The following is a 26,250-nucleotide window of genomic DNA, read 5'->3' on the forward strand; positions in this document are numbered from 1 at the left end:
TTCTCATTATCCATTATGATTTATTCTCTACAATACTTCATTCAGGACTCTGATGACTTGTACTCAGAAGTTATATAGCCAAGAGGCAACCAAGTGTAATACAAATAATTGGTCTGAAGTGAAGGCCATACAGTCTCTTCAGGGAAACCAAAAAATAAAAGCCAGTTTTTTAGGCTTCAGAAATCTCAATGGAAAGTAACACCATGAGTTGTAAATGTTAACATAGCATGGCAAACATATTTTGCTCAAAATATTAAAATTAACACCCAAGACTTTTGTATAGATGATTTTTTTATTATAAACAGTAAAATATATGTAATGTCTCAACTACAAACCCTTCGTGTATAAAGGGTTTCTAACATGAATTATTTTAACATTATGAAGCGAAAACATTTTTAAGAACCTCACAGTGGAAACAACCCAACACTGACAAAACTCTAGTGATCAAAGACATTCACTTTTAGCTCAGGAAAACAAGGACAATTCATAATTACAGAGTATATGTCCTAGCTGTGGGTATGATGAGACAAGCCGACTTTCCAGACCAAAAGGCACTCACAGCTAGGGATGAAACAAATTCCAAACCAAGCCAGCAGAGTTTGGCTGGTTCTTTGAGAACAGTGGGGACCTCTGTTAGTCTAAGCAGCCTATCGCTAAAGGAAACCTAGGGCAGGAAACGGTCCCTTTCTACTACCACCACTAACTGGCCCTATACTGGCCACCCTTATCACTGCTTTGGTCAATGTGTAGAAGGCAGCTCAGTCCTAATTCAGAGCATTACCTCCCTATGCAAAGCCCCCATGTGGACAATCCACAATTGCTTTTTCCTGACAGCTATCTGCCACATGTTCCCATGAGGTGACCAAGACTGTGTACTTTAGCTTGTGAATGCTCCTGTCAGGACTGACACCAATAGAGCCCATTTCTTTTCAAGTCTCCTTGACAAGGCAGGAGGAACTTTTGTACTGTTGACTGCTGTGGGAACATGAGGGAATGTGCAGGGAGTAAGGCTTCTTCACTCTGAAACCACTGCGCCCACTTCAGTGTGATGCTGGGCTTTGCCAGCTGGATTCTTGTTTACTGATTCCTCCACCCCCACCTTTTTGGGTCTTTCTGTTCGTTTTCTTAATGGCAGGTATTCGACCCCACCCTCAAAATAAAATACATACTATACATTGGGGAAGACAAGATAGGGCAACATTTCTACAAGAAAAACAGGCTTGAGGAGCATGGCACTGTAGATGCTTACATGACCAGTCTCACTGAGAGTGCTCAGGGGTGAAGTTTAGCACCATTTTTTTTTTTTTGCATTTTGCTTTAAATCTTTAGAAATTAAACAACTCTTAACATAGAACGCTTGAACAGTAATGAGTGTAGCCCTATGTATCAATACTGTTTTACAAATTGGAGGTGGGTGGCTCAGTCCAGAGCTGAGCACACTGCATCAATCCATGGCACCTGAGAGCACCTGCTGCCACATGTCAACAACAGCCTTCACTCTCCTCAGCAGCATGAGACCCCTTCATCCTATGCATGTGAAGGAGCCCAACCTGGCAGTAAGGGGCATGCATCCTGGGCATTCCAATGTCATCGGCACTTCCCTCATCCATTCGAGGTCTGGGATCACTCCTGGGACAACCTCTTTGCCAAGTTTTAAAACAAAAACACCCAGGAACTTTGAAGTGATGCCTAGAATAGCACATAGGAAGTAGCCCTCCTTCCCTCCTCCATTCCTCGCACAAGAAACTCAGAGATCTTAGGACTTGAATGTTTGGCCATTTTGGAAAGCCAGACCATCACATCTATTCTGACAAAGAAATCAAAATATATGTTCACCAAGTTGAGGCCACATCTGCCTCATGAGTTCTCTATGAACGTTGCTAAAAACCAGTGTCATCCTCAGGAGCCTTTCTTCCAGCTGGCCGCTTCCTCTGAGTTGCCTGAGCAGTGCCTTTTGAGACAGAGCTTTCAAAGCACCTCCCTAGTTTCCTAGTACTATGCGTTTTGCCACCAAATGAGTGAAAAGAATTTGCTAACAGCTATTTTGGAATGAGTAAAGATGGGAGAGGGAATGTTTAAATGAGCAACACGAACAATTTGGACATTTGCACTGGTGAGGTGAAGAGTCCCAGTATGGTAGGCAAGTTAAAGGTTCACCTTGTTTTATTACACAGCATTGTTCTAGAGTCCTATTGAGGACTGATATATCAAGTCTTCCTACTTTTGCAGGCAAATCAGAAAAAAGAACTCCCCTACTTAAGGTCCCTCAGGATGTTTGCCTGTGAAGAAAACCAGCTCAGAGAGACCCTGGAAGCTCTCCTGTGACAGTATGTCCTAAAGCCCAACCCAACCACCTGTTTACATGTCTGTGCTTCTGAGAACCTAGATGCAGCTACATAGGCACTGCTACCAGAAAAGAGTTGAGGTAGCCGGGTGGTGAGGAAGAGATCTCCTTTCACACCTGCTTACAGCGATGATATTAGGACCTCTATGGGCATCTCCATTCCATTCCTCAGCAGGCTGTGCCACAGAGCTCTCTGTTCAACACCAGGAGACTCAATGCAGGAAGAGTACCAGAACGTCCGCTGAGAGTCAGGTAAGCATGAAAACCTTCACAGCTTACTGCACAATGAAATGTCATCCACAGGACTTCTGATCTTGGTAGGAGAATCTTGTCCAGGACTCACAGGGGCTCATGGTACCCACATCCAACCCTAACATGGTGTTTCACTTATGAAGCATGGAGGTTGTGGATCAACTCTTGGTACACAATAAACTGGAAGTTTAAAAAAGAATTTAAAACAACCTAAAAGTGGTTCATGTTGGTCTCCGTTGCCGAGACTGCCAGGGAGTACACCTAATTAATCTCGTGGGCTGTGGGGGATTGGGGAAGAAGCCTCCATGGATCACTGTCTATTCCAGTTTTCAGTGTGTGGCCAACACATGTAGGAAATCACCAGACAACGGTCTTCTGAACCCACACAGCCATTCTCACTGGTTATTGGGGAGCCCTGGTCCAACAGAACCCCAGATTGAGTAAAGGCTGATATAAGGCTTGGGCCCCTCATGTTCTGTTGCATTCAATGTATCCCCACACCCTCCAGTCAGCAGGAGGCAGACTTGGCAACGGAAGCTAGCATCATAAAATGGTGCAGTAATAGAAGTAACTGGACCAGGAAGAGGAGGCATCTGCTCCAATGATGTCATAGCCATTGGTGGCCACAGGGGGGTGAGACTGGTCATGTAGCCGTGTGTCAGGAGTAATGATTGTAGAGGGGCGGGGCATGAAGAGTGCCATTCTGGAAACAGTGCTGTCGAGAAGCAATATACTCTGCATAACTGATTGTCACCTTCTCACTTCGATACCTGTATGAGGAAACAGGCAAAGTATTAGGAACCCCAAATATCTCAGTGTGAAGAGTCACTCAGAAAACCAAAAGCTTATCCCACAGTTTCAAAGAATAAAATGGAAGACCAAGAGCAATCTTACTTACAGAAAATGAAAAGACGGCACAAGAAAATGATGCTGTTATTACAAATGAACAAGATGAGAAAGCACAATCACAGTTCACCCCTGAGAATGTATCTCAGCACATCCCACCTCAAAACGCTACATATGCTTATCAACAGGCTGCTGGTAAGCAATCTGCTACCAGGATCTGGATGAGGAATTTCATAGTCAAATTACATGGGTGGCAGATTGGAAGATGGCTGCACCAAAACCCAGTGTAAACTGCGTTATCTACGTTCAGGTTCAAAATGAGATAAATTTGACAGAAATGCAACCTCAATTTGTAGAAGAGCAACAAACAAGTTATAACTAAAAGGGGCATAGATACCTAATTCTGAGTCAAATTCTGATGAAGCAGGTTAATGGATCCTTGGCTATAGGAAGGTCTCAATCCCCAGATGAATATGCCATATCACGGGGTCATCAGAACAGAATTCATAGCACTTTGGCTTTGCTCTGGAAAGAGCCATGAGTCAGGATGCAAAGCATGGGTGTTACAAACCTATGGAGCCTACTACAGACCACAGGAGCTGGGTGACAATCCTTACCCAGAGCCATCTCTTTCCCACTGTAATCACTCCTCCACTGCAAGGTGATTATTCCTGAATTTTGACAGGGAAATGGCTGTTCAAATAAATTGTAATAGTAATAATGCTATGTATTTGCAGTGTTTTTATTATTATTAATATTTTCACTATTATATTTTGGTGCTGGAGATGGAACCCAGGGCCTTGAGCATGCTATATATTAAGCTCTACCACTGAGTCGCAGTCCCAGCCCCTTGATTTTTTTTTGGAATTTAATGCATTCAAAAACACTGGGTTATCTTCCAAACAGACCTGTGAGGCTAGCATACGATGACTCAGCATTTTGTAGATGAGGGTCATAGCAAAGGCCCACCAAAGCTAACTTCTCTGTTCCCAGCATCAGCACAAAGGGGTAGAACACTGACATCCACTGAACACCTCCAGTGTTGCCCTTGGCTGAAAACACTATACCTTACCTTAAAACCTGAAGGAATTACAGACAGGAAACAGTTCAGGGAGATAAACTAACTGTTCCAGGTTACATAGCTAATAACTGAGCCTGGGATACAGACCCAAGTTAGTATGTGTTCCATAAAACTAGTCAGTTTGCCCTAGAAGTACTTACTATCCCCCAAACGGGATCCTTTGGCTTCTGTAAATGTGACTCCCCTTTATTCTCTGACATCTGACTTAGTGGTGACTAGGAAGAAGAAGCACCTTTAAGTGACCCTGGTTTTATACTCTGGAGCCCTCACCTTTTAATCCAACTCCCCCTCTAAATGTCCTTGGCAGGTCTAACTCTGCTCCAATCCTGTTAGACTGGCTACGGAAACAAAGAATAGCAGGGAATCTCCACTTTTGCAGCCATTCCTTCCTCAGTGCTCCGGCGGCTTAAATACTGTTTTCTCTTTCCCACCACAGAGCCTCTATTCAACCCCCATTTAAGAAACCTAACAAGGAGAATAGGGCAGCTTGCTTACCTCGTGAGTTTGATTGATTTTCTGAATTCACTGGTAATTGGAGCCTTAAAACCACCTTTCCTGAGCAAGGAGTCTATTGTCTGGATCTGATCCCAGTCTGAGGAAAACAAGCCACAATAGGGTCAGCACACAGTCAAAACATGGGGGGAACATGCTCCACTATGACCAGTGTAGGAAGACAAATGGGATTCAAGAAACAGAGTGTGCTGGGGAAAAGGAAGCACTGGGCCATGGTCCCACACACAGGAAGCCAATCAGCCTCACAGTCCCAACTCAATGTGCCATGATGCTGTCCCCAAGTCCCCCACTCTTCAGAATTATCCAAGTATAATTCTGAAGCTCATGTTGTACCCAGGGCTGCTCTATAGAAAGGCAGAGTAGAAAGACAGGATCTCACTACATTGCCTAGCTTTTTTAAGATTTTATTTTACTTTTTATCTCTGAGTATGTGTATACTGGAGGTGGTATGTACACATGAGGACAAAAGATGATGGAGGATCTGCTGAAACTGGAGTTACAGGGGGTGTGCTCAGGTGGTTGCTACGCATTGTGGGTAATGGGAAGCAAATCTAGGTCTTCTGCAAGGGAGTAAGAATCGCTTACTTTATTTTAAGATCACTTATTTTTAGTTTGTCAAGACAGGGTTTCTCTGTGTAGTCCTGGCTGTCCTGGAACTCACTCTGTAGACCAGGCTGATCTCGGAACATAGAGATCACGCTGCCTGCCGAGTGCTGGGATTAAAGGCGTGCACTACCACTACTCTAGGTTTTGTCTGTTGTTTATTTTGTTACTTTTTTTTTAAAAATGTGTATTGGTGTTTCTCCTGCTTGTATGACTATTTGAAGGTGTCAGATCCCCTTTAACTGGAGTTATGAACAGTTACGAGCTGCCATGTGGGTGCTGGGAACTGAACCTGAGTCCTCTGGAAGAGCAGCCAGTGCTCTCAACCACTGAGTCATCTCTCCAGTCCCACCTAGGCTGACCTTGAACTTCTAGCTTCAAGTAATTTCTCAGCCTCCTGTGCAGACAGAACTACAGGCATGTGTCACTACAGAAAGAGGTGAATTGGGTTTTTAAAATGTAAATTATGTGTGTATGTGTGTGTTTGTTTGTTTGGCTATGTGGGCCAGAGTGGAGAGACCCCAGATGCCAGAAACAGCTCCAGGACCCCCTTGGAGCTGAAGTTATAGGCAGACTTGGGTACCAGGAGTCAAACTGCAGTTTTCTGAAAGAGCAGTAAGGACTCTTAATTGCTGAGCCAAAAGGGAAATTTAAATTATGTGGCTTTTACTGCCTTGAGCAGGCTTGGTACTTGGAATGACAGAGAACTGATAGCAGTAAGAAAATTATTTCCTTAGTGCAGAGAGAAAAATTCTTCACATGTGTAGTATTGCTAACTGTCCTTTACTGTTTTTTTGTTTGTTTGTTTTGGATACATAGTCTTGTAATGTGTACCCCAGTTTATGCTCAAACTCAAAAAAGATGATCCTTTTATAGCAGCAACTAGGCCCACCTCCATCTTACACTTAAAAAAAGCCACATTTGCTTTTATTGTATATCTTTGTGTGTGCCTGTATATGGGTTATGTGTCCAGGTGCCCAAGGACGCCAGTGGGGTTAGATGTCCCTGGAGCTGGAATTGATGGCAATTGTAAGCTACCTAAGGTGGTTGCTGGGAACCAAAATGTGGTCCTCTGCAAGAGCACTAGACATTCTTAACACTAGATCAGCTCTCCAGCCCTTCAGTCTTACTCATTTTAAGCAAATCAATCAATCAATCAATAAATAAATAAATAAATAAATAAAGTAAATCAAATTGAGCCCCTCCTCCCAATCACCATAGAAGCTTCCAATTTTCTCAACTTTAAAATGGGAGAAACAATTTGATTATTTAACTGAGCTATAATTCATAACTACTAAAATGTTAGGTATTCTTTAAACAGGAGCATATTGGATTTATGACCTAACCAAAATGTCTACATACACACTGCTTTTTGAACAGTTTAAACACAACCACAATGAAAACCAACAAGGCGATCGCTTTCCACATAAGTAGTTCATTAATATACTTAACTGGATATTTTTCTCTATTCCAGGTTCACACCCAACAATTACTGTGTTTCACATATTATTTTCAAAACCAGACTAATTCCAAGAAAGAAAGAAAATGGGGTTACATATCACAGAAAGTACAAGAAAGGAATTCTAGATACTCTTTCAAAGAGAAAATGTGCCCAACCCGCTTCCTACCTTTACTGTCCCCACTATTAGAACTCATTGACTACTGAGCTCTTTTTTGATTTGTTTGTTGGAGTCTATGTAACCCTGACTGGTGTTCCAGTCGTATGTAGACCAGGCTGGTGTGAGAAATCCTCCTGTGTGCCTCCCTAGTGCTGGGATTAAAGTCATGTGCCACCACATCTGGCAACTACTGAGCTCTTTAAAAGCAGTAGAAAAAGATGTTTATACTTCACTGTGTACAGATTTCACAGTTAAAAATGTAGCACTTTTCTTTATAAAGAAAGGTTAAAACATTGTCAAGCTAGTTGCTGGCATTTTGCTGTGAAAATCGCTGAGGCTTAAGGGAGCAGAGAAATAGAACTATTCATTGGAAGGAAACATTTGAAGCCATAATCAAGTAAGAAAGCTATTTTCCTCCCCTCCACCCCCACCTACCCCACCCCCAGTTCCAAATGTCTTATGGCAATTTGCCTTTGTCCTACAGGAATCTGGCAGGAACTAAGAGGAAGAAGGGCATCCATACTTGGTGGCAGATGAGCTGAGTACTTCTCTCTCCTGCCCTTTAACTGGCATGGCTGTGAGCAGTACTCACCTTGTTCCTTAGCAACCTCAGGTAAATATGTGGCTGTGCGCTTGATGCCTTTTTCATTGATGAATTCAATCCGAATCCCATGGACCCCTACCTACAGAAAAATATGACCAAGTACATGGCATTTTCTGATTCTAACAACATTTCCATCACCCACATATAAATCAACATTGTCCCCTGAGCTGCTTAACCCAGGTCTGGGGAAAAATTTGACTAACTAATTCTAAAGCATAAAAACCAAAGGGAAGGTCAAATTATGTGTAGTCACACCTCTGAGAATATGAAGGTTGCAGAAAAATTCTTGAAATAGCATAAATAGTTTTAAATATTTTACTTCTAGCCCAGCTCTACTATATGAACATGTCAGGCTGTTTCTAGATAAGCTCATGGTTCTTCACATTTTCTCTTTGGATTTGATTTGATTTTTAGTAGTCTTACTGTACAGCCCAAACTAGTCCCCTCCTTCTGACTCCTGCTTAATGCTTAACAGGTATACAGGCATGGATACCATGCACAGGTTCATATAGGATTTCCTGTCTATTTCTTTTCTTTTCTTTTTCTTTTCAAAACAGGGTTTATTTGTGTAGACCAGGCTATCCTCAAAAAAGTGCTGGATTAAAGTTGTATACCACCATGCCTGAATGATACCTGAATTTTAATAAACTTTTCTTGAGGGGTTTGTAAAGAGTGTTTTGTTCTCGTTCTTTCTTTTCTGTCTTTCAAGACATGGTTTCTCTGACCTCACTTTGTAGACCAGGCTGGCCTCACAGAGATCCATCTGCCTTTTCCTCTTGAGTGATGAGATTAAAGGCAAGCACCAGCACACCTGGCATCTCATTATTTCTTAACTACACAGAGAAGGAACAGATGGATCTTATTTAATCTAGAACAGCAGAGAGGGTTTTTCTGGGGTAGGGGGACAGACATGGTCATACTATGCAGTCCTAGCTGACTCAACCAAGCTGGTCTTAAACTAACAGATCCACTGAGTGCTGGAATTAAAGGTGTCTGTCACCACACCAGGCTCATAGCAAGAGTACTGATCTTCATTTCTTTTCTATTCCTAGTAGAGAAGTACCTTTTCTGTCATTCTTAGACCCTCTCTCAATGAAGGAGATACATTACCATGTACTAACCCGAACCCAAATGCAACGAGAGATGCAGAGTTCCAAATGCAGCTGTTCTCACCTCCCAGTCCAGGTAATCACTGGCATCTTCAAAGTTAGTAAGGAGGGAGACAGAACAGAAAAGTTTGGGCAGCTCCTCTCGGGTCAGGGGAGGGAATCGGCTGTCCTTAAGTGCACTAGAGGGGACAGAAAATATAAGTGAGGCTGCCTCCAGTTAGGAGACCACATTGCATGCCACAGAACCCACATAGCTGAGTCCCAAGGTCCTCTGACAGCATCTCCCAACATCTAACACTAATGTCAGTATGAACTGTGTTGGCAGGAACTTATGGGTAACACACCAGGTTATGGCCCTTACATTTCTTGCCTACAAAAAGAGACTGTTGAGACTATTAAACATTTTGAAGAAATGAGGGTATGCAGCTATTTCCAATTCTAGTTAATCTATGCACATTTTCTCGTATTTGTGTCATTACCTGGTTAACGTGTATTCCCTGAGTCCTGAATGAAGATTCATGGCTGAGAAGGTCCCAATGCAGCCACGAAGCCGCTTGTCTCGCCCTGTCTTCCAGGTCACAAAGAGAGGACTAAAAAAACAAAACAAAAACAAAACATAAAAAAATATTCTCCAGCCCTAGATTAATTTCTATTCATTTCTGTTATTACCCAAAGGATTTTCTGAATTACCAGTTACTTGAAGAACTTTGCCTTTCTGGAAGTTGGTCAGCCCTGGCTAGAAACACAGAAAGTATCAAGAGACAGCAAGAGAAGCTGTGTCCCCTTTCCTATGCTCTGTCCTCACAACTTTCATTCACTTAGATATCATATGTATAAGCTTTCTTTCTTTCTTTCTTTTTCTTTTTTTTTTTTTTTTTTTTTTTGGTTTTTCAAGACAGGGTTTCTCTGTGTAGCCCTGGCTGTCCTGGAACTTACTCTGTAGACCAGGCTGGCCTCGAACTCAGAAATCCGCCTGCCTCTGCCTCCCAAGTGCTGAGATTAAAGGCGTGCACCACCACTGCCCAGCATAAGCTTTCTTTCTTGCCTTGAACTCTTTTTTACTTTGCTAGAGACTGTCACTCAAAGATGCCCAAGCAGTCCTGTACTTGAGATAGCTTTACCTCTACTCCTGAAGTGCTGGAATTACAAGCTGCTCTACAGCACCCAACAATCTCCCCTCCTTCACCCCATTTTAGTGAGCGCTAACATTTGTGATTATACACCCTGCCCATACTCCACTCTGATTTTCTCACAATTGTAACTACTGGCAAACTACAAACAGTTCTGGCTTAGACTTTCATAATATAAAAACATAAAAGTTTTAATTTCTGCTAAATGACAGACTGCTACAGAGATAACCCACTTTCTGAGATCTACACATTTCTACTGCCCTTTCTGTTTAGTCACTTCTCAAACACAAAGTTACCTAGACTCCTCCACCCCCATTGCTGAGACAGGTCTCACTACATAACCCTGGCTGGCTCCTCCTGCCTCTGCTGGGGCTAAGGTGTGTCACCACATCTGACTTCTTACCACAGTCAAAAGACAATCTTTTCAAAGGGTAATAGTCTTTGTCTTCTACATTGTTTAAAGTAGGAATGGCGACTCCTATTCTTTGCTGCGTACACCAAACCCTTGTCTTTACCTCCCATCTCACTGGAATACTGGGAATGTCTGTTTTTCTGTGGGTTCTGAGGATCTGAAGTCAGATCCTCACACCTGTATGGTCAGTACTTTACTCACAGTGCCATCTTTCCAGTCCTTACCTATATCTTTATCTCAACAGACAGCTCTCCCACCTACTCCAATAACATACTTGCACCATACCAGTCAAAGCTACTCAAAGTCTAGTTCTGCCACCCACAGGCTAATACAAGGCCATTGGGCCACTGAATACAATGATCCATATATATATATATAACCCCAGGCTTGAATGTCATCTGCTCTGTTGTGAGTTTCTGATCATAGCACCCCACATCAAGAATTCTCTGGAAGCCAGGTGTGGTGGCATATGCCTTTAGTCCCAGCACTGGGTGTCAGAGTTCAAGGCCAACTTAATCTACACAGTGAATTCCAGGACAGTTAGCGCTACATACTGAGACCCTGAAAAGTCACATTTTTCTCCACATTTCCTCCAAGAACACATACAGGGTAACTTCCCTTACATTTATGTGTGTGGCTTGCCAACTCAAATGAGTCTCCCAAAGTGTCTCCAACTTTGCTCCAGGTTTTGAAGAACCCTCAGCACAGTATCAACAGCTGGGGAATGAACAACCACCAAAGCATGCCCTAGAAATAAACACCCAAAAGCAGAAGTACTTTTTTCTGTCCTCTCCTTCTCTATGTAGCCCTGGCTGTCCTGGAACTCACTTTGTAGACCAGGCTGCATTTGAACGCAGAGATCCAGATGCCTGAGTCTGCCTCCAGTGCTGGGATTAAAGGCTTACACCACCACCTGGCAGCAGAAGTGCCTCCAATGTTTATCTGATGTTTAACTGCTGAAGATGGCTGAACGGTTAAAGTGGTAAAAGTGTAAAGACTAGCATTTGGATCCTCAGAATCCACATACATGACAGTGGGTGTGGGGCCCGCCTGTAATTCAGGCTTCAGAGACAGTAGATCCAGGGCCAAGCTGGCTAGTTAAGACTAGCCATACCCACCAGTTCTGGGTTAGATTGACATCAACCCTGCCACAATGGACTAAGATGGAAGAGTACTCTAAGATGGCTCCCCCCCCCCCCAAAAAAAAAATCAACCTTGAGCCTCCACTTGCACCAACACATGTATCCCTCACCCTGTACAGGTATACACTTATGCATGAAAATGGACACCAAAAGAATCTTCAAGACAGGGTTTCTCTGTGTAGCCCTGGCTGTCCTGGAACTCAGGCTGGCAAAAGAATCTTTCTTAAAAGCACTGTTCCCAATGAATGAGAACTCCCAGTCTCTAGATTGCCCTCAAACACTTCCAGTTCACATTCCCTTGGATTTCAACATTGAGGTTCCCCAGTGGTGTGACAATGTCACTTCTCTACCTACCCTGTGCTGTGTTTCATAACCACCACCATTAACAACAACAACAAAATGTCTGTTTCCAGAACCCTTTAGGCAGAGTAACTTCAGAAAGATGTTACCATGCCCTCTACATTGTCCCATGCCTGATTTACTCACTAGGGGTCATTGGTGAATCTAGGAAGTCGTGGCTGTGGAAAGCCATAGAGGTGACAGTAGAGTACATCAAAGCAGTAGCAGCACATTTCTGCAGTCACCACCAGGTTCTTAGTGGTATTGGCAGTTCCATTGGGCCGGGGGAGAGGGCTCAGGGCTCCAGATGCAGGATTCATTCGTGTAATAGGAGAGTTTCCAGGTCCAAGAGTTAAGTCCGATACATTCTCCCGACCACTGCTGCTGTCCACATGCTGGTGGTTTTGAAGAGGTCCTGAACTTGAGCCAGGAACAGTTGTGGACTGGTTCCCGTGACTGTGTGTTCCACTTCCAGATAATTTGGGCTTCTTGACCCCACAACAGCCTGCTGCCAACTTGGGCTCAAGGGGAGGAACACAACGTCTTTTGCCCATCCTGATTTGGTGTTCGTGATCTGGAATGCTGCAGAACCCTACACAAAAGACAATGAGTAGGTAAGTACTAATGGAATGACTCAAGAAATTGTTTGTATGGATCAGTTAAAAGCTGTCAAGGACCAGTAAGATGGCTCAATGGGTAAAGGCATTTGCTGCCTGTCAATCAATCGTGATGGCCTGTGTTTAATCCCCATGACCTTGTTGTCTTCTGACCTTGACACACACATAGCACATAGTCTTTGTCTCCCCTCCCCCCAGCAGAAATGAATTGCATGCAATTAAAAGATTTTTTTTTTTAAAAAAGCTGTCATTTTTTTTTTTCAACCAGAAACTCCAGGTGACGTGGTCAAATTTCCTAAAGAGTTTATATAAAGTTTATAGCCACCATGGAGAGAGACAGGCAATGAACAGTCAAATACTATCAAGGCCAGTGGGCAGAGATAGGATACAACTAGTGAGGACATTTCAATACCCTCTTTACAAGTTAGGCAATGTGGTGCAAGCCTTTAATTCCAGTACCTGGGAGGAAGAGGCAGAAGCAGGCAGCTTCAAAGCCAGTCTGGTCTACGTAATGTGTTACAGGGCACACTGAGCTACATAGTAAAACCCTGTCTCAAATAAACAAGAAAAGAATTTGCAAATAAAAATCATTATTCAGCAAGATTAGACAGATCATAGTCTATACATTTCAACAAACTTCTACATATCCAGAATAGCCATTCTAAAGCCGTGGAGCTCCACACTGGATTTCTCCTTTGTCTTTTTTTTTTTTTTTTTTTTTTGAGACATGTTCTCTCTATATAGTCCTGTCTCTCCTAAAACTATGTAGATTCGACAGCCTCTGCCTCTGGAGTGCTGGGAATAAAGGTGTGGGTCATCACACTCGGCTCATTAGTATCTATTTATACATACATACATACATACATACATACAGATACATATTCTATATTAGTATGAATTCTAAATTATTTCATTAATTTAAAATATTTTTAAAAATATTTTAAAAGTTTTTTGAGATGTTTTTCTGTGCAGTCATTGCTGTCCTAAATGCAAAAACCCTCCTGCCTCTCCAGAGTGCTGGGATTACCTGTGCCTGTGCTACCACTGGCTGGCTTCATTAATATATTTTTAAGAACTTATCTACCACAAAAAAGGGGAAAATTCCATGACAGAACTAAAAGTAGCAAACTTGTGCATCCTTTTTCCTGACTCCCCTGTCAACCACCTGCACCTCTCCCTAGTGTTTACCTTTTGTTGGTCTCCTTTCTGCATGGCCTGCTATACCCACATGTACATTTGTTTACACACAGCTCTACACTTGCTTCTTCCTGGATTATGTGACCTTGCTTAATATTATACAATCTATATTCATCCATTTCCCAAAGTTTTGTGATTCTATTTTTTCTTTAGAGCTAGATATTCTATTTTATTATATGCACCAGATTTTCATTATCCATTCACTTGCTGATGGACAACTAGGTTGGTTCGCTTTCCTTGCTATAGAGAACACAAGCAGCAATACACACAGTAGTTCTGTGTTTCTAGTTCCAAGGGATCTGATATCTTCTTTTAGCCTCTATGGCACCAGGAATGTATGTAGTACACAGACTCACAAAAATCATCCATACACATTAAACTAAAATTAACATAGCAAGTTGCAGGCTAGACAGTGAGTGACACACAGTGAGACCCTGCCACAAAACAAAAAGACAAAAAACTACAGGGCTGGAATGACTCAAATCAGTAGACTGCCTGCCTAACACAAGGCTTTCATTCCCAAGACTGTATAAACTAGTTAGTATCCCCAGCACTCTGGAAGTAAAGTCAGGAGGATCAGGAGTTCAAAGTCACCCTTGGGTCTCTCTATACCTCAAGTTCCAATCCACACTGGGCTATACCAGATACACAAAAAACTACCTAAAAGTGGTACCTCATGCCTGTGATTGCGTCATGACGCAAAGGAAGATAGATCTACATGACTCTGAGACCTGCCTGTTCTTCTACGCAGAGAGTTGGCCAATTTAGATACTCAGCAAGCTCTTACCTCAAACCAAACCAAACCAAACCAAACCAAACCAAACCAAACCAAACCAAAGGCTGGTGGTACCTCTAACGGAGCTATGTGGACTGAGTTCAAAACTGGTTAATCTGTTTATTCTAGTTTCCTCAAAACTAGAAAAAAAGTAATTGTTCTCTGGAGTTACTGACTGGGAGTGTTAAATGAGTTTGGCAGTCACAAGGCCCTTAAATAAAAACACTACAGTTAGTTGTTTTTCTCATATGGGCTCTTAACCCACTGCTGCCTCCTAGAGGGCAACTTAAAGATGGCCTAGACATGGTCTATGCATTTAGAATGCTTCATACTCAGGATTTTATTCAATGTTGGCAAGGCAGACAAATGAGCCTCAAAATTAATAAGCATGGGAATCCTCCAAGGCCACACTTAAGTGGCAGAGCTAGGATTTGGAACACAATCTGTCAGACTCAGACCTTCTCAACAAGCCACATGGCAGAATAAGATCTGCCAATAATACCCACTGGATTTAGTGCCTTTTTCTAAGAACATAAGAAAACACAGTGCAACCTAGGACATACTAAAAACAGTTTAAAGGAGCTTGTCAACAAAAGGAAATGAAGACCTCAGGCTCTAAGCTAACATAGTCAACCATAACCAGGTAAGCCTTCTCACCTCACAGTAATGCCTGTTCTGAGTACACAATAGATGCCACTGGGCTGAGTTCTCACTGTATTCTTTCTACTTAGCCTAGGATACAGGTCAGACAACTCCAATGCCATCTTCTATATGTATACATGTATGCAAAACACCCATACACATAAAAAAATCTTTAAATTAAAGGAAAACATATTAAGGGGGCTGTAAGGACAGCTTAGTATGTATGTGTGCACACACACACACATACGCCAGGCATTGGAGTGCATGGCAGAAAGCAAAACTCTTGAAGCTCATTGAACAGCTGCCAGTCTTGACCAATCAATGAGCTCCAAGTTCAGTGAAAGATACTGTCTAACATATTAAGGTAGACATTAAGGCCCAAAGAACTCCCTGGGTAACTTCTGTCTGTTGGCCAGTTAGTTGTCTGACCCTAAGCACCTCAAACCTAGGAATTGGGAAGAGGTTTTAAGGCCTGGCATGGTGTTTCAAGCCTTTAATCCCAGCACTTGGAAGTCAGAGGCAGGCAGATCTCTGAGTCTGAGGCCAGCCTGGTCTACATAATGAGTTCCAGAACAGCCAAGGCTACATGGTGAGACCCTGTCTCAAAAAAACAAACAAAATAAAAATATATCTTTGTCTTTGTTCTATTGCTGTGAAAAGACACCATGACCAAGACAGTTCTTAATTCTCTCAAGGAGCTCCACTCCCTGTGACTAAGCATTCCAATGAGCCTAAAGGGCCATTCTTTATTGTTTTCGTTCTGTTGGGGTTTTTCCCCCCAAAGATGTCTTTTTTTACTTTTAACTTATGTGGAGAAGGCGGTAAAGTGAGTATGTGCAGCGGCCAGCTGAGAGCGAACATAGACATTCAGATCTCAAGTTAGAGTAGTTGTGAACCTGGGGAGTCTGAAGACAGTATATCTCTTCAGGTCTTTGGTTTTGTTTGTCAACACAAAGTTTATGTTACCAATCTAGCCTTTAACTCCTGATCCTCATCTCAGCCTCCCATGCTAGGAGTATAGGAATGAGCTCCTATGCTTGGCTAGGTGACAAAGTTTTATATACTCAGTCACTATTTCACTTAAGATGTATTACATACTTCCTTCTTTTTAAAAGATTTAAGGAGACTACTACTTACCTGCCAATATAAGCAAGTACTAAACTAAAGGTTTAAACTGTAGGGATAGCTCAATAATTAACAGTACTGGTTTGGTTGGTCTTTCAGGACTCAAGTTTTGTTTCCAGCTCTCACATCAACCACCTGTAAGTTCAATTCCAGTAGAACTCTGGCCTTTAAAGGTGCCTGCACATACATGGCACTCAATACACTCTAGTGATTTGAATGAGAATAGCCTCATAGGCTCATGTTTGAATGTCTGGCCCCAGTTAGAACTATTTGGAGGTGTGGTCTCTTTGAAGGTGTGTCACTGGGAGGTAGGGGTGGACTTTGTGTCTGTCTCTCTCTCTCTTGCCTATGGATCAGGATGTAAAGCTGTAGTTCTAACCATATTCCAAAGCAGGCACCTCAGAGTCTACAGTGATCAAAAGACATCGACACTCCTGAAGCGTGGGACTCTACGTACAGCTTAAGACACTGCAGAATAGAGATGGGAGGGGTGTATGTCCACTGTAGAGTGCCTGACGACAGTGACTCATGACTCTGGGATCCAATCCTAGTACCACAGAAACAAAAGAAACCCCCAAACAAATCCTTTATTAAATGTTCTACCTCTTCTGAAACTTGTGTGTGAATCTGTTTTTCTTCTCAAACCTCACATCAACTACTAGTACCACAGAAACAAAAGAAACCCCCAAACAAATCCTTTATTAAATGTTCTACCTCTTCTGAAACTTGTGTGTGAATCTGTTTTTCTTCCCAAACCTCACAACAGCTACCAATGTTGTAACCCAGTAGGAATATGGCCTTGGGCACAGAAACATTCCCTTGATCAAAGCATGCAACACTGTGACCCAGAGAGGCCTTGGCTGCTGCCCCACAAAGTCTCTGGGCCAAGTTCAGGAGCCAGCAGTTCCTACACAGCTTCCACATCCACATCAACAGGAGTTATAACACTGAATCCACCAGATGGAGACACTGCCCACGCTTCAACATGAAGCTAAGGGAAGTAGTAGTAGTAGTAGGCAATTTATGATTTCAGGAATATAAATAATTTCTCATACATTTCTCTTAACCTTGCAAATATCAAATAGTTATGCCTACCCTCAGTGTTCACAGACCCTGCCCCTTCCCCAGTAGGCTGCTGAACCATCAGCTTCCATGACAAGTGGGCAGTTAAGTCTCCTGTGCACCACATGTGACAGATGTGGATATACACACACCTGACTGGAGAACTGAGCTCAGGGTTTTTAAAAGTGGATAGGCTTACATGGTTGAAAGAATTTAAACATTTATTTTAAACAAACAAACAAACAAAAAGAACTGATAATGCACACATATATGCATCACATTTGATGGCCCACCCCTTTATGGTTCAGGCTAGCATGATCTAAACAAAAACATCAGAGACTGGAAACATGGCTCAGAAAATTGGTTACCAGCACTCACATTATAACACACACACACACACACACACACACACACACACACACATACTCGGTATGGTGGTGGGGTGCCTGTAAGCCCTGTATAAGGAGGTGAAGACAAGCAGATTCACAGAAATTACTAGCCTGCCAGCTTAGCGCAATCATAAGCCTGAATACCTGCAATGTGTACAGAGCCAGAAGAAGAAAAAGAAGAAGAAGAGGAAGAGGGGGAAGGAGGAAGGAAGAAGGAGGAAGGAAGGGAGGGGGAGGAGGAGGGGAAGGAAGAAAAAAACTAAAAAAAACAAGGGGACAATTTGAACACTTCATTCTAAAAATTAGGTCATTGTCCTATAAATTCTCATCTTGATCCAATTTATCCTGTAAACTGTTACATTCACTATATGAGTAGCCACTCAGTACTGGACTTGGCCACAGGTGCTATTTTATTTATTGAGATATTTACTAAGATGACCCAAAGGCTTACTTTGCATAGAAGATACAACTTAACTTGGGGAAAAAAATGTTTTAACTGGGTGCTGGTGGCTCACACCTTCCAGTACTCAGGTGGTCTTCTCAAAAAAACGCTCTCAAGCAAGACTGGAGAGATAACAGCAGTCTGGCCTGGTGGTGGTGCACAGCAGTAATCTCATCCCAATAATCTAGATGTTTCAGTGGTAAAGTCATTTAGCTCTTGTTTGTCTCATTTTAAAATAAGCCTGATGTAAAGCCAGATATGGTGACACACCCTTTTTTTTTTTTTTGGTTTTTCGAGACAGGGTTTCTCTGAGTAGCCCTGGCTGTCCTGGAACTCACTCTGTAGACCAGGCTAGCCTCGAACTCAGAAATCCGCCTGCCTCTGCCTCCCAAGTGCTGGGATTAAAGGCGTGCGCCACCACCGCCCGGCGTGACACACCCTTTTAATCCCAGCACTTGGGAGGCAGAGGCAAGTGGATCTCTAAGGCCATCTTGGTCACAGAGTAAGTTCCAGGATAGCCAGAGCTACACTGAGAGACCTTGTCTCAAAAAAAAGGGTGGGCGGGGGGGGGGGGCTGGAGAGATGGCTCAGTGGTTAAGAGCACTTGCTCTTCCAGAGGTCCTGAGTTCAATTCCCAGCAGCCATCTATAATGGGATCCAATGCCCTCTTCTGGTGTGTCTGAAGACAGCTATAGTGTACTCACATACATAATAAATAAATCTTTTAAAAAATAAGCTCTAAATGCTAGGACTTTTAGTAATCCATTATAGTGTTTATTTGCCCGGGTGGCAGTTTATAATTTCATGAATTAATAATATAAATAATTTCTCATAGATTGCTAATATTCATAATTAAGTATCAAAGCCAGTATTAGTTCAAGAACATGAGGCTGCCCTGACATGGACAAGCAAAATGGACTTCCGTTTTCCCTGTGTGTCTCTTTCAAAAGCCCATTACAAAACAGCCAGAAATACCCCCACTTCTGAGGACAGAATCTTGGCTTTGAGGTAACAATAGAGCTGCCATCTCTGGCTCAAATTCCAACTCTGAGATCCAAAGTCTGACTGCAAACTCAGGCAAGCTGTAACATCTTTTGTGTACCTGCTACACAAAATAGGGCTATTTTTTGGTTTTGTGGGTTTGTTTGTTTTGAGACAGGGTCTCTCTATGTAGCCCCAACTGTCCTGGAACTCAGTGTAGACTATGCTCAATGACTGGGTGCACTTGGAGGCAGAGGCAAGTGGAATTCTAGTTCAAGGCCATACATATATATGATTCATTAGAGTAGTTTACAGGCTCTGATCTGGGTAGTTCAACAGTGGCTTGACAGAAAGAATCTGGTCATTGTTCAGTCTATGTCTCAGCCTGGTTCAGGGTACTAGGGAATTCCTGGAGAGCTACTGGAATCAGTAAGGGAAGGAATGCCTCAGCAATGGGATAAACTTGCCAGTGAGAATGAAGGTAAGCAGGCAAAAAGCAAAAGCTTCCTTGCTTCCTTCCATGTCCAGATAGATAGATAGATAGATAGATAGATAGATAGACAGACAGACAGACAGACAGACAGACAGACAGATAGAAGGTATAGCCTTGAACTCAAGAGATATTCCTATCTTGGCCTCCTGAGTGCTGGGATTATAGAAAGGTGTGGGCCACCAGGATATGAAAGGAGTCTAGCAGTTCTCTGGCACATAATTACTATTAATACAATTCTCTAACAGCTACCTTGTAGTCTAAAAGACCTTGGTACTTTTCTTCTTTAAAATGTAATGGCCTATAAGAAACCATTTATGGTTTCTTTTCATTCTGTGATAACAGAAGCCATAAAGAACACCGCAGGTCTCCTAAGAAGACTAAGGAAGGGGAAGAAGATCTTTATAAGTTCAGGCTTGGTATGTTCTACATGCAGACTATATACCAGCCAGGGCTATAGGACTACATAGAAACTATGTCTCAAGAAAGAAAGAGGGCTGGAGAGATGGCTCAGTGGTTAAGAGCACTGACTTCTCTTCCAGAGGTCCTGAGTTCAGTTTCCAGCAACCACATGGTAGCTCACAACTATCCACCACAATGGGGTCCAATGCCCTCTTCTGGTGTGTCTGAAGAGAGCAATGGTGTACTCATATACATGAAATAAATAAATAAACAAATAAATCATTGAAAAGAGAGAGAGAGAGAGAGAGAGAGAGAGAAAGAAAGAAAGAAACTATGGAATACTGGGTGAATAGTGGGATTATTCTACCTTGTAGAAATACATAAACATCTTGATACAATGGTTTCCATTTCAAACAGCAATTATAATATCGAAAAATAAATTGAAAAAAATTCTACTCGTGTGGTAGAATACATGTTTAATCCCAGCACTCATGAAATGGTGACAGAGGGAGGCAGGCCAGAGAAACCTTGTCCAGGTTTATCTTTGAAGACAACCCTTACAATAGTTTATCAGAGGACACGCATGACCTTATAAAGGTCTGGGACATAGGGGAAAAGCTTCTGTTACTAGTGTCCGATGTGCCCTTAAATAAAGCCTTCCCCAGACAGGAACAGGCTGGTGTTTCTCCTGTGACACTGAAAAGTTGAAGTTAATTCCAATGTAATAATTATATCATGAGTACTAGCGTGGTGTATGAGCTATAATCCTGGCTATTTATGGTATTGTTCCAAGTCAGATGAGGGACGCTACATTCTGGTGTCCACCACTCCAAACCATTATTTCTGTTTTAAAAACAGTCAAGTTTGGAGTGGTGGTACATGCCTATACCCAGAGGCAAGAGACAGGAGGAGCACAAGCTCATGTACACTCTAACCACACAGGGAATCTGAGGCCAGTATGGGCTCCAAGAGAGCCTGTCTCATTGTTTCAACGCCAAAAAATGCATCTGCCATGTAAACACACAGAGCATTTGATACATGGACAATTTCCTTACAAAATACAAACCAATGCAATTACTTTTACAACCTATTTATAAATACTTAAAACAAGTAACCATATGGCTCATTGTAATCCCAGAACCGGAGTGGGGGTTGGGTATGTGTGTTTAATTGGATTGCAATGAGTTCAAGGCTAGCCTGAACTACATAAAGACTTTGTCTCAAAAAGAAAAAAAGAAAAAGAAAACCTCACTGGGCTTGGTGGCACACACCTTTACCCTTAGCACATCCCCAGGCAAATCATCTCTAATGTCAAGGCCAGCCTGGTTGATCCACATAACAAGGTCTAGGCTGGCCAGAGCTACTGAAACCCTGTCTCAGTAACAAATATGTCTACATCCTTATGAGTTCTAAGACTAGGCTTCTCTTTGTGACAGTGGGGATTTATATGTTGTGCCTGCCCGTCTCCAGTGCACTGCTACGCCCAGCTGGGTTTGGCTCCTGACCACCTCTTCTCTTTCTATGACCTACAGCATGGAGACGTATCTTTGTAGGCCTCAGTGTTTTCATTTATAAAATTAAGACATTTCCTCTTTTGTTTCCCTCACAAAAGGTTTGGGAGGCTCTGACAATTCTTACAGCAGTAAAGCAGAATGAGTTTAGGGTACAATACTTGAGATACCTCATAGGCACCTGAGCATTTTAGCCAAGTGTTCCTCACGGGGCTGTGTCCTCAGCCCAAACATGCCAACATTAATAAACTCAAAGGGATGAGGCACTAACTTTTATACAAGAACTATGTTCAAGGTTTACATGTAGAAGTTTTGTTTTTCAAATGTATGATGGGATTTAATAAGTCACCATAGCAGATTTAGGTCAAAATGATCTAAAAGTAAGCAAAGACCAAATCTGTATGAATGAAACCTGTTCAGGGAACTGTATTAACCTTGGAACTAGCTCATTATGTAGCCCAAGATGACCTTTGATTTCCCATCTTTCAGATTCACTTCTCAAGTGAAAATATAACATACATGCACTTCCACAGAGAGTGAGCCACAGTCCTAACTCCAGGAAGCAATTAACCTAATAATTAAGGCCAAGAGGGGGAAAGACTTCTTTGGTTGTCTTTAAAAAGTGAGTAATTGGGAACTGGGTTTAATCCCAACACTGAGATGCAGAGGCAGGCTCAACACTGAGTTCTAGGCCAGCCAGGTCTACAGAGTGAGTATGGCTACACTCAGAAAGCCCATCTTGAAAACAGAACACAAAAATACAATTGGAGGGCCAGGAAGATGGCCCAGCATGGAAAGGCACCTGCTACCAGCCTGAAGTCCTGACTTCATGAACCACAGGATGGAGAGAACTGGCTCCCTCAAGTTGTCTTCTAACTTCCTCAGCACATGCACTGTAACATCCACACACATGTGGGCAAACACATTAAGTAAATATAAGTTTAAAAAACATTAGAACTTAAATAATGTTAGGACCACTGACCACTGTAGAAATAAAGTACACTTACACCTTAAATCTAGACACAAGCCAAAACCAAAACATGCAACAAAAATCCCACTTCAAGTACGCCCAAAGTAATACTCACTGAAAGCAGAAAGTTTATAATCCCAGAGGAAACAGCTACAATAGGAAAGGGAAGCTATTTTGTCTCTGGAATGAATCTTCTTTCTTCCAATTCCATTCCTTCTTCCAATACCTAATACAGAAATGCAGGTGCAGTGAACAAAGTTTAGGTAGTGTGGAGGTTTTTGCAAAAGTTTTTGTTTGCTTGTTTTTCCAGACAGCTTCTCTGTGTAGCCCAGGCTGTCCTGGAGCTCACTATATACATAGACCAGTCTGGTGTCAAACTCTTAGAAAGCTGCCTGCCTCTGCCTCCCAAGTGGCGAGATTAAAGGCGTATAGCACCACACTCGGCTTTACATCAGGCTTATTTTAGGACAAACAAGAGCCAAGAGACTTTACCACTGAAAGCATTCAGATTGCTGCAATAAGTGCTGGGATTAAAGGTGTGCCCCAGGATCACACGTTATAATTTAACTGAGCAATCTCTGAAGCAAACAAAACCATCTGGAAATAAACTCTTGTCTCTCCAGACAAGTAACAGAACTCCCATAGAGGATCAAAGGCTGTATTCTACTTGAATGAAACCCACCCACCTACTCCCCAAACACACACACACAGACACACACAGGTTAAAACTTGCTCTCTAGGCAGGATCTATCACTTTGAGGTCTCCACAGGTTTTTTTATACAAGCATACTCCCAAGTCTTAAAAATTACCGGACAACATGCTAGGCCCCTGAGGACAAGGCACCTTGTGCCAGGAGGTGATGGCAAGTGTTGGTGGAGCCATTCATCCTTACTCAGCTTTGCATGAATCTCTTCACAATCTCTTCCACCTTTCCTACTTCCCTAGTACTACAGAACTGATGCAAAGCTGAAACTCCAGGCCCCACCCACTCAATCCTAAGAGAGGGCACTGAAAGCAGATAGGCCCAGAGGGGTAAGTGAGCAAAGAGAGGAGTCAGATCAGGGTAAGGAATGAAGGGCAAAACACACAGCTCCGAGGACAGGCATAAGATCCAAAGTTTAAGATAGAGAGATGGTAGTAGGCAAAGGGGGGGGGGCTACAATTAGATGTGTTAGATGGGGCAGGAGGGAAAAAAAAAGAAAAGAAAGTGCGAGAATAGAGTTAAGCAAGAAAACGATGAGACAAGAGGGAAAGAAGAGGCCAGAGCCGGAAGGGGTTTAACAGGCAGAAGGAAAAGGTGAAAAGGAGGATGTGGGACAGGAGAGTACAGGGCGCAGTGGGAGTTGGGGAAACGACAGGGCGACGGGTAGAGCAACTGGGTCTGGGCCGCGGGGGTGGAATCCAGACGCCGGGCGGGGGAGGGGACTCTGGGTGGGGGGCCACCAGGCGGCGCAGGAGACCACCAAACTTTCCTCCGACTGTTTCCTGGAGGGACTTCAGGCACTCAGGCTACAACTGCTGCCTCGCCTCCTTGGCCAGGGGCGACCGCTGCCACCCAGAACTCGGGCATATGGCCTCACGATCCCGTTGGTCCTCGGCGGGGACAGGCAGCCCCGAGGAGGCCTTGCCCACCCGCGGTGGCCGCCTCCATGAGCCCCTCCCCCATGGCGCCCCGGGACCCCTCGCCCCGCACCACGAGACCCCACTCTCCAGGGTACTGTCTGCCTCGGAACTGAGCAGGCCTTCTCGAGGCCTGGCAAGAGAAAGCACGACGCAGCCCCCCTAGAATTCCCCACCTTCTCTCCTGACCCAGACGCGGCCGGGGCGGACGGGACCTCTCGCGCTCTGCCTTCTCTTCCTCCTGCTTCATGGAGCCATGCGCCTAGATGGAGGCTCTCGAGAAAAGCAGAGTCCCAAGGCAAGTGAGGACGCCCGAAGGAGGCCGGCGAGAGGGCAGAGGAGGAAGCAGCGGGGCGGCGGCGGCCAGGGAGAACTAGAGGTATTCCCGGGGCGGGTGGAGGACCGAGTCGAGTCGGGACCCGAGTCCTCCTCTATCCCAGCAGCCACCGGAGGCAGTGAGGTAATGGAGGAAGAATGTAGGGAGTCCTCCAGTGGACCAAACGTCCTCTAGCGAGTCGGTGAGAACCATAGAGATCCCGAAGCTCCGGGAGTACCGCCCACTAGTCACGTGACCTTAGTCCGCACATTTTTGTGATTGGCGCTGGTTAGCTTATAGGCAACTGCTTTCATTTGTGGAGCCGAGTCTGACGCAGATGGCAGTGAGAGAGTGTTTCGGTAAGACCTGAAACCTACTGGGCTCCCCTTGCGGGTGAGGAGCCCACCCAGTTCGGTCGCCCAGTTTGCCCGGCCTCCCGGGCCAGGCCGCAGCGCAAAGCACACCGGGAGTTGTAGTTTAGTCGCGCGATTGTATTGTCCGGGAGGCTGCAGGTGGCACTTAAAGCTGCCGCCTAGGGAGCTGCGGCCTTGCCCAAGCAGTCGCCCACATTAGCGATGCAATTCGGAGCTGCCAACGTCTTTTCTCCCCATGTGCCCACGCTCACGTCACTCTGCCTGACCGAGTTCCGTCTTCGAAAGCGGCGTGGAAGTGGGCAGCTTAGATCAGCCAGGCTCATGTGGTGTGTGTCAAGCTGAATGTCAGACATTCATCCTTAGCTTCCCATTGCACTGAAGAAAGGCAGGCTGACTCAGCTTTAGGGATGGCCCAGGCAACACCTACTCCCGTCTGTAGTTCAGTATCACCAGAAGCCCCAGAAGACAGGAGAATACCCACTATACAGGATTAGGCTTTAAAAAGCAACTCCACACACTGAGTAGGACAGGTTCTAAACACCCACGAGTTTTAGAACTGCCTGAACTCCAGTGCCAATAGCTTGCACACCCTCCTCTGGCCTCCCAGTACTGCACACATGAGCTGCACATGAGTACACATATACACGTTTTTTAAAAGGTCTTTTTTTTTTTTAAAGTGGCTCAAGCACGTTTTGCTTTTCTGTTAAAGTATGAAGGCATCCTTAATGGGTTTGTCTTCAAAAAACCAAAGAAAGTTTTTTAATGTAAATCATATTTAATAGTGAACCCCATCTGCTTAAGAATGCATGATGTTTGAAATAAATTCTACTAGTGCATAATTACCTGTAGGAAACAAAACCCAAGGAAACCGATTGTTCAGTGCCTTTTGGACCCAAGTTTTTAGAGACTCCAAAGATGTTACCAGTATGCTTTAAAGAAAGGGAGGTAAGTTTTTTAAAATATGTAATCCCTACAGTAGCCTTCACAATCCCTATCAGAGGCTTGAAGTGCTTCCTTCTGTTGAGTGTCTTATTTTCCCTGTCTGCCTAAAAAACTGAAAACTGTATGATCATGACTTGGAGCCAGAATTGCAAGAGGCAGAAAACCAGGGATCAGGTTTTTGCATTTTCTTTATCTTCTAAATAAGGAGGCAAATTCCAACTTTAATCAAAATAAATTTCACACAGTGACGTTCTTTTCTAGCTGAATGTTTTAAAACACGACATGTGGGAAATGGCCTCAGTCTCTTGCTCCCGGGGTAGTACTATAGAGTCATTAAACAGTCCAGAGCTGGTTATCAAGCTGCCAGGAAGTAAATATTAGAACTAAGCTGGACTTAAAA

General features: G+C 43.5%; 1 protein-coding gene across 1 annotated transcript; it reads right to left on the reverse strand.

The window, feature by feature from the left end:
* Positions 1 to 24,729, reverse strand: Ammecr1l (AMMECR1 like). The gene is made up of 8 exons (XM_028762722.1): positions 24,395 to 24,729; positions 22,713 to 22,823; positions 12,142 to 12,586; positions 9,451 to 9,561; positions 9,036 to 9,150; positions 7,851 to 7,941; positions 5,019 to 5,115; positions 1 to 3,366 (listed from the first exon to the last, which is right to left on the reverse strand). The coding sequence occupies exons 3-8, from the start codon at positions 12,546 to 12,548 to the stop codon at positions 3,255 to 3,257; spliced, it is 933 nt and encodes a 310-aa protein (XP_028618555.1). The 5' UTR covers positions 12,549 to 12,586; positions 22,713 to 22,823; positions 24,395 to 24,729; the 3' UTR covers positions 1 to 3,254.
* Between the last annotated feature and the right edge of the window lie 1,521 nt (positions 24,730 to 26,250).

This window comes from Grammomys surdaster, unplaced genomic scaffold, assembly GCF_004785775.1.
Source record: "Grammomys surdaster isolate TR1022 unplaced genomic scaffold, NIH_TR_1.0 135, whole genome shotgun sequence".
In the NCBI taxonomy this organism is placed as follows: Eukaryota; Metazoa; Chordata; class Mammalia; order Rodentia; family Muridae; genus Grammomys; species Grammomys surdaster.

Bases quoted from the DNA above. Each gene is read 5' to 3' on its own strand.
- Ammecr1l (XM_028762722.1), bottom strand. From the start codon at position 12,548: ATGGGCAAAAGACGTTGTGTTCCTCCCCTTGAGCCCAAGTTGGCAGCA. The intron at 9,151-9,450 runs GTAATGACACAA...TGTCCCCTCTAG, and splicing joins AGGGAATACACGTTAACCAG to TGCACTTAAGGACAGCCGAT. The intron at 7,942-9,035 runs GTGAGAACAGCT...ATTTTTCTGTAG, and splicing joins GTGATTACCTGGACTGGGAG to GTAGGGGTCCATGGGATTCG.